This window comes from Saccopteryx bilineata, chromosome 1 (genome assembly GCF_036850765.1).
Source record: "Saccopteryx bilineata isolate mSacBil1 chromosome 1, mSacBil1_pri_phased_curated, whole genome shotgun sequence".
Classification (NCBI taxonomy): Eukaryota; Metazoa; Chordata; class Mammalia; order Chiroptera; family Emballonuridae; genus Saccopteryx; species Saccopteryx bilineata.
Genome location: NC_089490.1, coordinates 311,334,356 through 311,347,964, shown reverse-complemented (window position 1 = coordinate 311,347,964; position 13,609 = coordinate 311,334,356). Strand labels below are relative to the sequence as shown.

The 13,609-nt window shown below is 37.7% G+C and overlaps 1 protein-coding gene across 1 annotated transcript in view; it reads left to right on the top strand.

The window, feature by feature from the left end:
• Nucleotides 1-13,609, top strand: part of DDX10 (DEAD-box helicase 10) — a 338,420-nt gene that overhangs the window by 49,723 nt on the left and 275,088 nt on the right. Inside the window, exon 9 of the mRNA XM_066247305.1 lies at nt 8,640-8,724. Coding sequence (XP_066103402.1) covers nt 8,640-8,724 — 85 coding nt within the window. The remainder of the gene's footprint in view (nt 1-8,639; nt 8,725-13,609) is intronic.

Genomic DNA, 13,609 nt, shown 5'->3' with positions numbered 1-13,609 from the left:
TCTTATATAAATGTTTAAAAATTTTGTTTTAGAATACACCAGTATTTTTTTAAAAACTTTATTTTATTCTTAATTTTTCTCAATTATTTAATTTTTTAATGAGCAACTTAGGCATATGGGTAAAAATGAGTTATGAGACAAAGCAGTGCCTATGCTACCCCTTCTCACTCTTCAGAAGCAACTACTTAAATCTGTTTTATTTTCTTTTGGTATTTAGTTCTATTTTTAAGTAATACTGCCTTTTCTTAATTTATTAAGTTTAGAAATTATCTAAAGATTTCCTTTTGTTACCTCTCTATCCTGTTATTTCCATCTTTTATTTTAAGTGCCCAGTTCTTTTCTCTATGATAGAAAGTTTTGAAAACCTCACAGCAAAATTCCTAAATGACTAAAGGTAGTAAGAGAATGAACACTAAGGAGTTGAGAGCAGGATTTCTGGAAATGAATGGAAACTTCTGTAGATAGAAATATATATGGAGTGATATTGCTCAAAAATTGGGAGAGGGACTTGAATGGAGATGGGAATAACAGGAAAATAAACCTTTATTTCAATTTAGAAACCAGTGTTATAGTTTACTAGGAGCCCATAAAAAGTGGTTCTTTCAGGCTATTAACTCTCGTATATTTTATTATTTGTGTAACACAAAGCTTCTGTCTCTGCTGTGTCAGATAAGATATAATTTTCACATTCAAACACTGTCATTAATTTTTAGCTTACTTTGTCAAGAAGTGTTTACTATCTCTTTGTGCGATTAATTTTATTTTATTTTATTTTTATTTTTTTAATAAATTTTTATTAATGGTAATGGGATGACATTAATAAATCAGGGTACATATATTCAAAGAAAACATGTCTAGGTTATTTTGTCATCAAATTATGTTGCAAACCCCTCGCCCAAAGTCAGATTGTCCTCCGTCACCCTCTATCTAGTTCTCTGTGCCCCTCCCCCTCCCCCTAACTCACTCCCTCCCTCCCTCCCTCCCTCCCTCCCTCCCTCCCTCCCTCCCTCCCATGTCCTCCCTTCCCCCCCACCCTTGGTAACCACCACACACTTGTCCATGTCTCTTAGTCTCATTTTTATGTTCCACCAATGTATGGAATCATGTAGTTCTTGTTTTTTTCTGATTTACTTATTTCACTCCTTATAATGTTATCAAGATCCCACCATTTTGCTGTAAATGATCTGATGTCATCATTTCTTATGGCTGAGTAGTATTCCATAGTGTATATGCGCCACATCTTCTTTATCCAGTCTTCTATTGAAGGGCTTTTTGGTTGTTTCCATGTCTTGGCCACTGTGAACAGTGCTGCAATGAACATGGGGCTACATGTGTCTTCACGTATCAATGTTTCTGAGGTTTTGGGGTATATACCCAGTAGAGGGATTGCTGGGTCATAAGGTAGTTCTATTTGCAGTTTTTTGAGGAACCACCATACTTTCCTCCATAATGGTTGTACTACTTTACAGTCCCACCAACAGTGTATGAGGGTTCCTTTTTCTCCACAGCCTCTCCAACATTTGCTATTACCCGTCTTGTTGATAATAGCTAATCTAACAGGAGTGAGGTGGTATCTCATTGTAGTTTTGATTTGCATTTCTCTAATAACTAATGAAGCTGAGCATCTTTTCATATATCTGTTGGCCATTTGTATCTCTTCCTGGGAGAAGTGTCTGTTCATGTCCTCTTCCCATTTTTTTATTGGATTGTTTGTTTGTTTGTTGTTGAGTTTTATGAGTTCTTTGTAAATTTTGGATATTAGGCCCTTATCTGAGCTGTCGTTTGAAAATATCAGTTCCCATATAGTTGGCTGTCTGTTTATTTTGATATCAGTTTCTCTTGCTGAGCAAAAACTTTTAATTCTGATGTAGTCCCATTCATTTATCTTTGCCTTCACTTCTCTTGCCATTGGAGTCAAGTTCATAAAATGTTCTTTAAAACCCAGGTCCATGATTTTAGTACCTATGTCTTCTTCTATGTACTTTATTGTTTCAGGTCTTATATTTAGGTCTTTGATCCATTTTGAATTAATTTTAGTACACGGGGACAGGCTGTAGTTGAGTTTCATTCTTTTGCATGTGGCTTTCCAGTTTTCCCAACACCATTTGTTGAAGAGGCTTTCTTTTCTCCATTGTGTGTTGTTGGCCCCTTTATCAAAGATTATTTGACCATATATATGTGGTTTTATTTCTGGGCTTTCTATTCTGTTCCATTGGTCTGAGTGTCTATTTTTCTGCCAATACCATGCTGTTTTGATTATCGTGGCCCTATAATATAGTTTAAAGTCAGGTATTGTAATGCCCCCAGCTTCATTCTTTTTCCTTAGGATTGTTTTGGCTATTCGGGGTTTTTTATAGTTCCATATAAATCTGATGATTTTTTGTTCCATTTCTTTAAAAAATCTCATAGGGATTTTGATGGGAATTGCATTAAATTTGTATATTGCTTTGGGTAATATGGCCATTTTGATTAATTTATTCTTCCTATCCAAGAACAAGGAATATTTTTCCATCTCATTGTATCTTTTTCGATTTCCCTTAACAATGCTTTGTAATTTTCATTATATAGGTCCTTTACGTTCTTTGTTATGTTTATTCCTAGGTATTTTATTTTTTTTGTTGCAATCGTGAAGGGGATTATTTTTTTGAGTTCATTTTCTAATATTTCATTGTTGGCATATAGAAAGGCTATGGACTTTTGTATGTTAATTTTGTATCCTGCGACCTTACTGTATTGGTTTATTGTTTCTAATAATCTTTTTGTGGAGTCCTTCGGGTTTTCGATGTATAGGATCATATCATCAGCAAAAAGTGATAGCTTTACTTCTTCTTTTCCGATATGGATGCCTTTTATTTCTTTGTCTTGTCTTTTTGCTCTGGCCAGAACTTATAGCACCACGTTGAATAAGAGTGGAGAGAGTGGACAACCCTGTCTTGTTCCTGATTTAAGGTAGAAAGTCCTCAGTTTTATGCCGTTTAATAGGATGTTGGCTGATGGTTTATCATATATGGCCTTCATCATGTTGAGATATTTTCCTTCTATACCCATTTTGTTGAGAGTCTTAAACATAAAATTGTGTTGTATTTTATCAAAAGCCTTTTCTGCATCTATTGATAAGATCATGTGGTTTTTGTTCTTTGTTTTGTTGATATGGTGTATTACGTTAACCGTTTTGCGTATGTTGAACCATCCTTGAGATTCTGGGATGAATCCCACTTGATCATGATGTATTATTTTTTTAATATGTTGTTGTATTCGGTTTGCCAGTATTTTGTTTAGTATTTTAGCATCTGTATTCATTAGAGATATTGGTCTGTAGTTTTCCTTCTTTGTGCCATCCTTGCCAGGTTTTGGTATGAGGGTTATGTTGGCCTCATAAAATGTGTTTGGAAGTATTGCTTCTTCTTCAATTTTTTGGAAGACTTTGAGTAGAATAGGAACCAAGTCTTCTTTGAATGTTTGATAGAATTCACTAGTATAACCGTCTGGGCCTGGACTTCTATTTTTGGGGAGATTTTTAATAGTTTTTTCTATTTCCTCCCTGCTGATTGGTCTGTTTAGGCTTTCTGCTTCTTCATGACTCAGTCTAGGAAGGTTGTATTGTTCTAGGAATTTATCCATTTCTTCTAGATTGTTGTATTTGGTGGCATATAATTTTTCATAGTATTCTACAATAATTCTTTGTATATCTATGATGTCTGTGGTGATCTCTCCTCTTTCATTTTGGATTTTATTTATTTGAGTCCTGTGTCTTTTTTCCTTGGTGAGTCTTGCCAAGGGTTTGTCAATTTTGTTGATCTTTTCAAAGAACCAGCTCCTTGTTTTATTGATTTTTTCTATAGTTTTTCTGTTCTCTATTTCATTTATTTCTGCTCTGATTTTTATTATCTCCTTTCTTCGGCTGGTTTTGGGTTGTCTTTGTTCTTCTTTTTCTAGTTCCTTAAGGTGTGAAGTTAAGTGGTTTACTTCGGCTCTCTCTTGTTTGTTCATATAGGCCTGAAGTGATATGAGCTTTCCTCTTATTACTGCTTTTGCTGAATCCCAGAGATTCTGATATGTCGTATTTTCATTTTCATTTGTCTGTATATATCTTTTGATTTCTGCGCTTATTTCTTCTTTGACCCATTCATTTTTTAGAAGTATGTTGTTTAGTTTCCACATTTTTGTGGGTTTTTCCCCCTCTTTTTTGCAGTTGAATTCTAGTTTCAAGGCTTTATGATCAGAAAATATGCTTGGTACAATTTCAATTTTTCTAAATTTGCTGATATTGTCTTTGTGGCCCAACATATGGTAAATTCTTGAGAATGTTCCATGTACACTAGAGAAAAATGTATACTCTGTCGCTTTGGGATGAAGTGTCCTGTAGATGTCTATCATATCCAGGTGTTCTAGTATTTCGTTTAAGGCCACTATATCTTTATTGATTCTCTGTTTGGATGACTGATCTAGAGCCGTCAGCGGTGTATTGAGGTCTCCAAGTATGATTGTATTTTTGTTAGTTTTCGTTTTAAGGTCAATAAGTAGCTGTCTTATATATTTTGGTGCTCCTTGGTTTGGTGCATATATATTAAGGATTGTTATGTCTTCTTGATTCAACTTCCCTTTAATCATTATGAAATGACCATTTTTGTCTCTGAGTACTTTTTCTGTCTTGTAGTCAGCATTATTAGATATGAGTATTGCTACGCCTGCTTTTTTTTGGGTGTTGTTTGCTTGGAGTATTGTTTTCCAGCCTTTCACTTTGAATTTGTTTTTATCCTTGTTGCTTAGATGTGTTTCTTGTAGGCAGCATATAGTTGGATTTTCTTTTTTAATCCATTCTGCTTCTCTGTGTCTTTTTATTGGTAAGTTTAATCCATTTACATTTAGTGTAATTATTGACACTTGTGGGTTCCCTACTGCCATTTTATAAATTGCTTTCTGTTAGTTTTGTATCTAGTTTGATTCTTCTCTTTTGTTTTTCTATCATTTGTTTTTGTTTGTTTGTGTTCCATACTTCTTTCCTCTGTTGCTACCTTTTTTAAGTCAAGTGTTTTTGTGGTGGTTTTTTTAAGGGTGGTTACCATTAAGTAATGAAAAGGGTACCTACCATATTCATTGTAGTACCCTATCTTATAAGTATTTCTGCACTTCATCATCCTTTGCTACTGTTAATCTCCATCCTCTCCCCCCTTTTTTTCCTTTGTTGTCACAGTTTAAGTTTGGTTTTATTGTGTTCTTGGTGGAGCTGTTACTTGTGGTGTTGTTTTCTTTTGTTCTTTGAATCTGGTTGGAAAACCCCCTTTAGTATTTCCTGGAGTGGGGGCTTTCTGTTGATAAATTCTCTCATCTTTTCTGTATTTGTGAATGTTTTTATATCTCCTTCATACTTGAAGGATAGCTTTGATGGGTATAGTATTCTTGGCTGAAAGTTCCTCTCTTTCAGGGCTTTAAATATTGGGGTCCACTCTCTTCTAGCTTATAGAGTTTCTGCTGAGAAATCTGATGATAATCTAATAGGCCTTCCTTTATATGTTGTACTCTTCTTTTCCCTGGCTGCCTTGAGAATTTTTTCTTTGTCATTGGTTTGTGTCATCTTTATTATGATGTGCCTTGGAGTGGGTTTGTTGGGGTTAAGAAAACTTGGTGTTCTGTTTGCTTCTTGAATTTGAGGCTTTAGTTCCTTCCACAGGCTTGGGAAGTTCTCATCTATTATTTGTTTGAGTATATTCTCCATTCCATTTTCTTTCTCTTCTCCCTCTGATATACCTATTATTCTTATGTTATTGTTTCTGATGGAGTCAGACAATTCCTGTAGGGCTTTCTCGTTTTTTATTATTTTTGAGTCTCTTTCTTCTTCTCTCTGTTGTGCCTCAAGTTGTTTGTCTTCTATTTCACTAATATTATCTTCAATCTGGGCTGTTCTGTTAGCTAAGCTTGTTACCTCGTTTTTCAGCTCATGAATTGAGTTTTTCATTTCTGTTTGATTTGTTTTTATAGTTTCAATTTCCTTGGTAATATATTCTTTGTGTTCATTGAGTTGTTTTCTGATCTCCCTATATTGCCTTTCTGTGTTTTCTTGTATATCTCTGAGTATTTTTAAGATTTCTATTTTAAATTCTCTGTCATTTAGCTCCAAGGCTTCCAATATGTTAAGTCTTTTCTCCATAGATTTTTCCCCATCTATTTGTGTTACCTCTCTTTCTTTTGTATCCATAATATTCGATTTCCTCTTTCTTATCGGCATCTGAGGGTGGTCTTATTGATAGCACTAATTAGAATTAATAAAGAGTAAAAAGTAAAAAAAAAAAAAAAGGTAAAATACCCCACAAAAAAAAACAGTAATAATTTATTATTTCCCCCTTTTTTTCTCTCTTCTCTTTCCCTCCTCTCCCCTCCTCAGGGAAATATCGTTCCTATAATGGAGGGCCTGATTTGGGGTGAAGAGTTCAAGGGGCAAAAAAAAAAGGGAGTAGGGACCTACTAAATGCAAAAAAAAAGGAAGAAAATCTTAGACAAGCATAAGATGATTTGCTTGTAAGTGATGGTCAACTAAGAGATATAATGAGAGGGATAAGAGGGAACCAGAAAAAAGGACCAAAAAAGAATAATAAAGAAGAAAAAATAAAAATAATAAGTAAAAATCTGTTGTATTAAGTGGAGCGAAGACTAAATACAATGGAGACCTTGGGTTGGGAGGACCCAAAATGCAACAAAAATAAACAAACAAGAAAAAAAAAAAAAAACAAAAGCAAAAAAGAGAAATAAAGCCAAAAAAAAGCCTTGAGTCCCAAATTAACTAATTTGTTTGTGATTGAGGATTATATGGGAGGAAAGTAAAATGAGAAAAGAAAAAACAAATAGAAAGGAAAAAATAAGAAAAAGAGAAAAACGAAGGAAGAAATAAAATAGGAAGAGAAAAAAACAAAATAAAGCAAGGCAAAAAAAAAAAAAAACAAAAGAGGAGGGAGTGAGAGTTAAGTGTTTTGGAGTATAACCTTAAAGGAGGGTGAGGATGAAGAAGAAAAATAAAATGCAACACTCATGGGTAGTGTAGTTCAAGAAAGGGGAAGCATAAGATGGGCAGAGAATAGTAGGACCGAGGTGGAGGAAATAAAGGCAAAAAGATAGAAGAAACAAACAACAACAACAACAACAAAAAATTTGTGGATCAAGTTGTAAAGTCTGTGGGTTTTTCTTGATTTTGAGAGGTTAACTTCTTCCTTTTTCTTTTCTCTCCCTCTTCCTGGTTGGTAACTCTGTACCCCAGGCTCTGCCCCTGTGTCACTCTTAGGTAGGGATTTGCAGTTGATGGGATTCTATGGCAATATCATATATTTGGCTTTAGTCTTGCTGGAAGTAAAGGCTTGTTGGCGTTTGCAGGGTCCAACGATGAGAGAGTTTGCTTTCCTGGATTCCCTCTCCTAGTCCCCCCTTTCTGAATTAGCAGCCTGGTGATCCAGCTATAAGGCTGCAACTGCTTCTGCCTGGGGAGTAAGAGGCTCAATGAGCTGGGAAATCCCCACTCTATCCCCACTCAGTGCAAGGCTTTGGGAAAGGCTCTGAGAGTCAGGGCCTCCAGTGTAATCAGGCGGGGGTGGGAGTCAATTGTTGTCAAGGTGACTGTTCAGCGCCTATCATTTAGTTGGACCTCTCAACCCAGGCTTTCCACACTTTGTAGCCTGTTTTTGCAGGGTAGAAGAGGCACTAGTCTCTGCTTACGACTAGTGTAGTATAGACCTTATTATCTGCCAAGTCCTTCTTGTTAGCGTTTATCCCTGAATATGGAGGCTCTATCAATCAGAAGTTGCCCCCGCCCCTTTAGCGAGAGGCACTAAAAAATATCACGCCTCTTGTCTTGGATCGCTGAACTGAGAGAGATCTTATCAATTAGAACCGAGGGTGCGCAGATTTCATGGGTTAAGCTAACGTCGCAGCTGTGCTTCCGAAGGTATTTTAGGCTGCCTGCGCGCGCCCCTCCCCCAACGCTTGATTGTTAGCTTGAATGGCTGGGTGAGGTGCCCCGCCCACGGAGAGAATCTCCCAAGCCTCTCCCGCTCGCCCCGCCGCTGCCGGCTGGACCGCACCAGGCGCAGGATAATGGAGCCCCCTGGGTGTGTGGGCCAGCAGGGCGCCCTGGGCGTGTGGAATGCCCAAGGCACGCGCGCGAATTGGGCGCTCCGGGCACCGGTGGCCGGCGACCCCCACTCGCAGTGTGCGGGCCGCTGGGAACGTCAGCGGTGCTCAACTGGACCGGGCGCGCGCAGCGGCTCGCGGTTCCCAAGTATATGGGCTGACTCACCGCAGGCGCACTCCCTCGCGCTGCTGCGGTAGCTTCCTCCACACCCTCGTCTCTCAGATTCAAGTGATAACAGTCCTTTTGCTTTCAGTTTGTGTGGAACTCCGGAATGCTCCGAGGATAAATTTTTCTGTTTCTAGTTGATAAATTTGTTGTGATTTAGGGGAGAGCTGTCGGACGCGCTGCTCACGGCGCCATTTCTGTGACGTCACTCTTAATTTTATTTTTAATAGAGTTCACAGATGATATTATATCAGTTTGATGTGACAGAAAGTCCTGGCAAGTAATAGTATAAATTAAAAATAGTACAGCAGGACAGATCTTGAAACTGATTTTCTGACTTGACATTCCTTCTGTACAGATTTCCCAGCTGTGAATTGGGTTCTTCAGTTTGATTGTCCAGAAGATGCCAACACATATATTCACCGAGCAGGTAGAACTGCCAGGTAGGTGTGCCGGCGCATTTCTTTGCGTTTGGTCCTATCTAAACAAAAAAACTGTGCTTCTTGAGTTGTAGTCAAGGAATGGAGGGATTCAGCTAAGTGAGTACTGGTTTGGCATTTTTGTGCTGTAGTTTGAGAGTAACTGGTCAGCTACTGTTCAGCTATTATAAGTCTTTATGACTGAGATTTGATGATTACTGCTGAGAAATCCATGAAAATCTTAACGTTTTTTGTTTTTGTTCTAACTTTCTTTACTTACTAAACTTTTTACAAGAACTGCTCACTGAACATCATCTCACTGAATCCTCATCTCACTGAATCCTCATGACCCCTCAGTGAGGTATAGGACTGTTATTTATTCGGTACCTATTTCCAGATGAGGAAACTGCATCTTTGAGCAATTTAACAATTTTTTTGAAGGTCCACAGAGCGATGATTTGAATCCTCTAGTCTGACTCCTGTAGTCTAGATCTGTACTCTTACCTTCTGTAAATGGGCAAAGAGGCAAGGTGGTTTCGAGTTGTAGATTTCTCTCTTTTTTTCTTCTAGTGTGGAAATTAGAGGCATAGCTGAAGTCTACTTTCAAATACTCCTTTTTCTTTATATGTCCCCACTCCCTCCCCAATAAAAGCACCCGGTATATGCTAACAAACTGAGGAAAAGAATCTGGAAAAGAATATAATAAAGTCAATTATTTGGGAGTAAATGGCATAGGAAGGTATCTGAATGAATGAAAAGAGTAACATGTCATTGCTGTGAGCTTGCAGTGAAGATGGAAGCTGTATGCTGCTAGTAGAATTGTAGCAGCTAGTAGAATGGTTAGCATCTTTCTAGATAGCATTTTGTAATGCTTATCAAAAGTGTTACAGTTCTTCCTTTTGACTCAGTAACTGCACATTCAGAAATTGAACTTAAGAAAATAGAGAGATGGAAAAAGTTTCAGTGAAAATGTTCATCTTACTGATATTTACTGTATGGTTAAGAATTGGAAACAATCTAAAGAACAATTACAATAGGGTTATGGTTAGTCATGATTAGCCACAGATGTTTTTCCATTTTGTTACTGCTTTCTTTCTCATCAGAACTGGGTGACTGAGTATTCATAACATGGATGTCAATGAGACATTGATGTTTAATGATGGAAGAGATACTAACTGTAACAGCAGTTACTTCAGATTTCTAAGCTACCAGCTTCTAGTAGTTAATGATTTCCCAGAGATGGTGGAGGGTCTTTATGCTCAAGATTTAAATTCTCATCGAAGCAGAAACTCCTTCTCCAAAAGGTTTGCTCTTCCATTGGCCTGCCTCTCTTTCAGCAAGTGGGCAAAGTGCCCTCTATCCCTTGTTTATCTATGGAGTCCCTTTGGTGTTTACTTCTAAATTTCTTTGTGTCCACAGTTCTTGGATGGCATTGTGTGATGAATTTTGTTGTTTCAGCATGAAGGTTTTTCATATCCTTATACAGCCTAAGAACTAGAGCTCTTTCTTTCTTTGTTTTCTAATTATCATAAAAGGTTTGAATGTTTAAAGATTTTTAAATTGATTTAGTTGTAGACTGTGGGCTGTTATACATAGGCTGTTTAGTCAAAGTGTACTCACTTAAATGCTTTTCTTTTTACCAACATAAAAGAAGAGAATAGTACAATAATGAAAATAGGATTTATGTATAAATACTAGAGGGTTCAAAAGTCAGTCTTTTTATTACATTTATATAGTTTGAATAAGCAGTGGGATTAGAAATGGGTTCTGTGTGTGATGTCATTCTGCATTCAGACAGACTTGCCTTTAGAATGATAACATTTTGATTTATAATGAGATCTAAGTAAATGAGACCTGGGAAGAATAGCAGCCTTGTTTTCCATTTTTTTATATTAATTTATTGTGTTTACATAGATTCTAGTATATTCCCCATATTCCCTTCAACATATCCCTTGTCCCCCTCCTGATAGCACCCCCCCCATTCTTTTCAGGTTTATCCCCCACTATCATCCCCTTTCCCTCTGCCCTCTTTTCCTCTGGTCCCTTTGATCTCTCCACTGTCTGAATTTCGTTCCTCAGTTCATATTGTTCATTGGATTCCTCAAATGAGTGAGGTCATATGATATTTTTCTTTTTCTGCCTGGCTTATTTCACTTAACATAATAGTTTCCAGGTCCATCCATGTTGTTGCAAAAGGTAAGATTTCCTTCTTTTTCATGGCCCCATAGTATTCCATAGTATATATGTACCACTGCTTGCCTTTTTTTTTTTGTATTTTTCTGAAGCTAGAAACGGGAAGAGACAGTCAGACACACTCCCGCATGCGCCCGACCGGGATCCACCTGGCACGCCCACCAGGGGGCGACGCTCTGCCCACCAGGGGGCGATGCTTTGCCCCTCTGGGGCGTCGCTCTGCCGCGACCAGAGCCACTTTAGCGCCTGGGGCAGAGGCCAAGGAGCCATCCCCAGCGCCCGGGCCATCTTTGCTCCAATGGAGCCTTGGCTGCGGGAGGGGAAGAGAGACACAGAGAGGAAGGAGAGGGGGAGGGGTGGAGAAGCAAATGGGCGCTTCTCCTGTGTGCCCTGGCCGGGAATCGAACCCGGGACTTCTGCACGCCAGGCTGATGCTCTACCACTGAGCCAACTGGCCAGGGCCTGTACCACTGCTTATTAATCCACTCGTCCATTGATGGACACTTGGGCTGTTTCCAGATCTTCGCTATTGTGAACAATGCTGCCATAAACATGGGAGTGCATTTCTCCTTTTGGAACAGTGCTATGGTATTCTTGGGGTATATTCCTAAAAGTGGGATAGCTGGGTGAAAAGGCATTTCGATCTTTAATTTTTTAGGAATTTACTGTTTTTAACAGTGGCTGCACCAGTCTGCATTCCTACCAGCAGTGGTTCCCTTTTCTCCACATCCTCGCCAGCACTTATTCTGTGTTGTTTTGTTGATGAGCGCCATTCTGACTGGTGTGAGGTGGTATCTCATTGTGGTTTTAATTTGCATTTCTCTAATGATTAGTGATGTTGAGCATTTTTTCATATGCCTATTGGCCATCTGTATGTCCTCTTTGGAGAAGTGTCTATTCATTATTTTTGCCTATTTTTAGATTGGATTGTTTATCTTTCTGGTGTTGAGTTTTACAAGTTCATTATAAATTTTGGTTATTAATCCCTTATCAGACATATTGTCGAATATGTTCTCCCATTGTGTAGTTTGTCTTTTTATTCTGTTCTTATTGTCTTTGGCTGTGCAAAAGCTTTTTAGTTTGATATAGTCCCATTTGTTCATCCTGTCTTTTATTTCCCTTGCCCGTGGAGATAAATCAGCAAATATATCACTGCAAGAGATGTCGGAGAGCTTACTGCCTACGTTTTCTTCTAAGATGCTTATGGTTTCACGACTTACATTTCAGTCTTTTATCCATTTTGAGTTTATTTTTGTGAATGGTGTAAGTTGGTGGTCTAGTTTCATTTTTTTGCAGGTAGCTGTCCAATTTTCCCAACACCACTTGTTGAAGAGGCTGTCTTTACTCCACTGTATGCTCTTACCGCCTTTTCAAATATCAGTTGTCCATAAAGGTATGGGTTTATTTCTGGATTCTCTGTTCTGTTCCATTGATCTATATGCCTGTTCTTATGCCAGTACCAAGCTGTTTTGAGTACAATGGCCTTGTTGTATATCTTGCTATCAGGAAGTGTGATGCCTCCCACTTTATTCTTCCTTTTCAAGATTGCTGAGGCTATTCGTGTTCTTTTTTGGTTCCATATAAATTTTTGGAATATGTGTTCTATATCTTTGAAGTAGGTCATTGGTATTTTAATTGGTATTGCATTGAATTTATAAATTGCTTTGGGTAATATAGACATTTTAATGATGTTTATTCCTAACCATGAGCATGGTATATGTTTCCACTTGTTTGTGTCTTCCTTGTTTACTTTTATCAATGTTTTATAATTTTCCAAGTACAAGTCTTTAATCTCCTTGGTTAAATGTACTCCTAGGCACTTTATTTTTTTGGTTGCAATAGTGAAGGGGATTGTTTCCTTAGTTTCTCTTTCTGACAGTTCATTGTTGGTGTATAAAAATGCCTCTGATTTCTGAGTATTAATTTTATACCCTTCCACCTTGCTGAATTCATTTATCAGGTCCAGTAGTTTTTTGACTGAGACCTTAGGGTTTTCTATCTACAATATCATATCATCTGCAAAAAATGATAGTTTTACTTTTTCTTTTGCAATTTGTATGCCTTTTATTTCTTCTTGTCTGATTGCTGTAGCTAGGACTTTCAGAACTATGTTGAATAAGAGTGGTGAAAGGGGGCACCCCTGCCTTGTTCCTGATCATAAGGGGATTGCTTTTAATTTTTGCCTACTGAGTATGATGTTGGCTGTGGATTTGTCATAGATGGCCTTTATTACGTAGAGGTATGTTCCCTGTATTCCCACTTTGCTCAGAGTTTTGATCATGAATGGGTGCTGGACTTTATCAAATGCTTTTTACGCATCTATTAAAATTATCATGTGGTTTTTATTCTTCTTTTTGTTTATGTGATGAATCACATTGATTGATTTATGAATATTGTACCAGCCTTGCCTCCCCAGAATAAACCCTACTTGATCATGGTGTATGATTTTTTTAACATATTGCTGGATCTGGTTTGCCAATATTTTGGAGAATTATGGCATCTAAATTCATCAGGGATATTGCTCTATAATTTTCTTTCTTTGTGTTGTCTTTGCCTTGTTTTGGAATCAGAATTATGCTTGCCTCATAAAAGGAGCTTGGAAGTCTTCCTTCCTCTTGAATTTTTTGAAATAGCTTGAGAAGGATAGGAGTTAGTTCTTCTTTGAATATATGGTAGAATTCACTTGTGAAGCCATCCGGCCCTGGGCTTTTGTTGG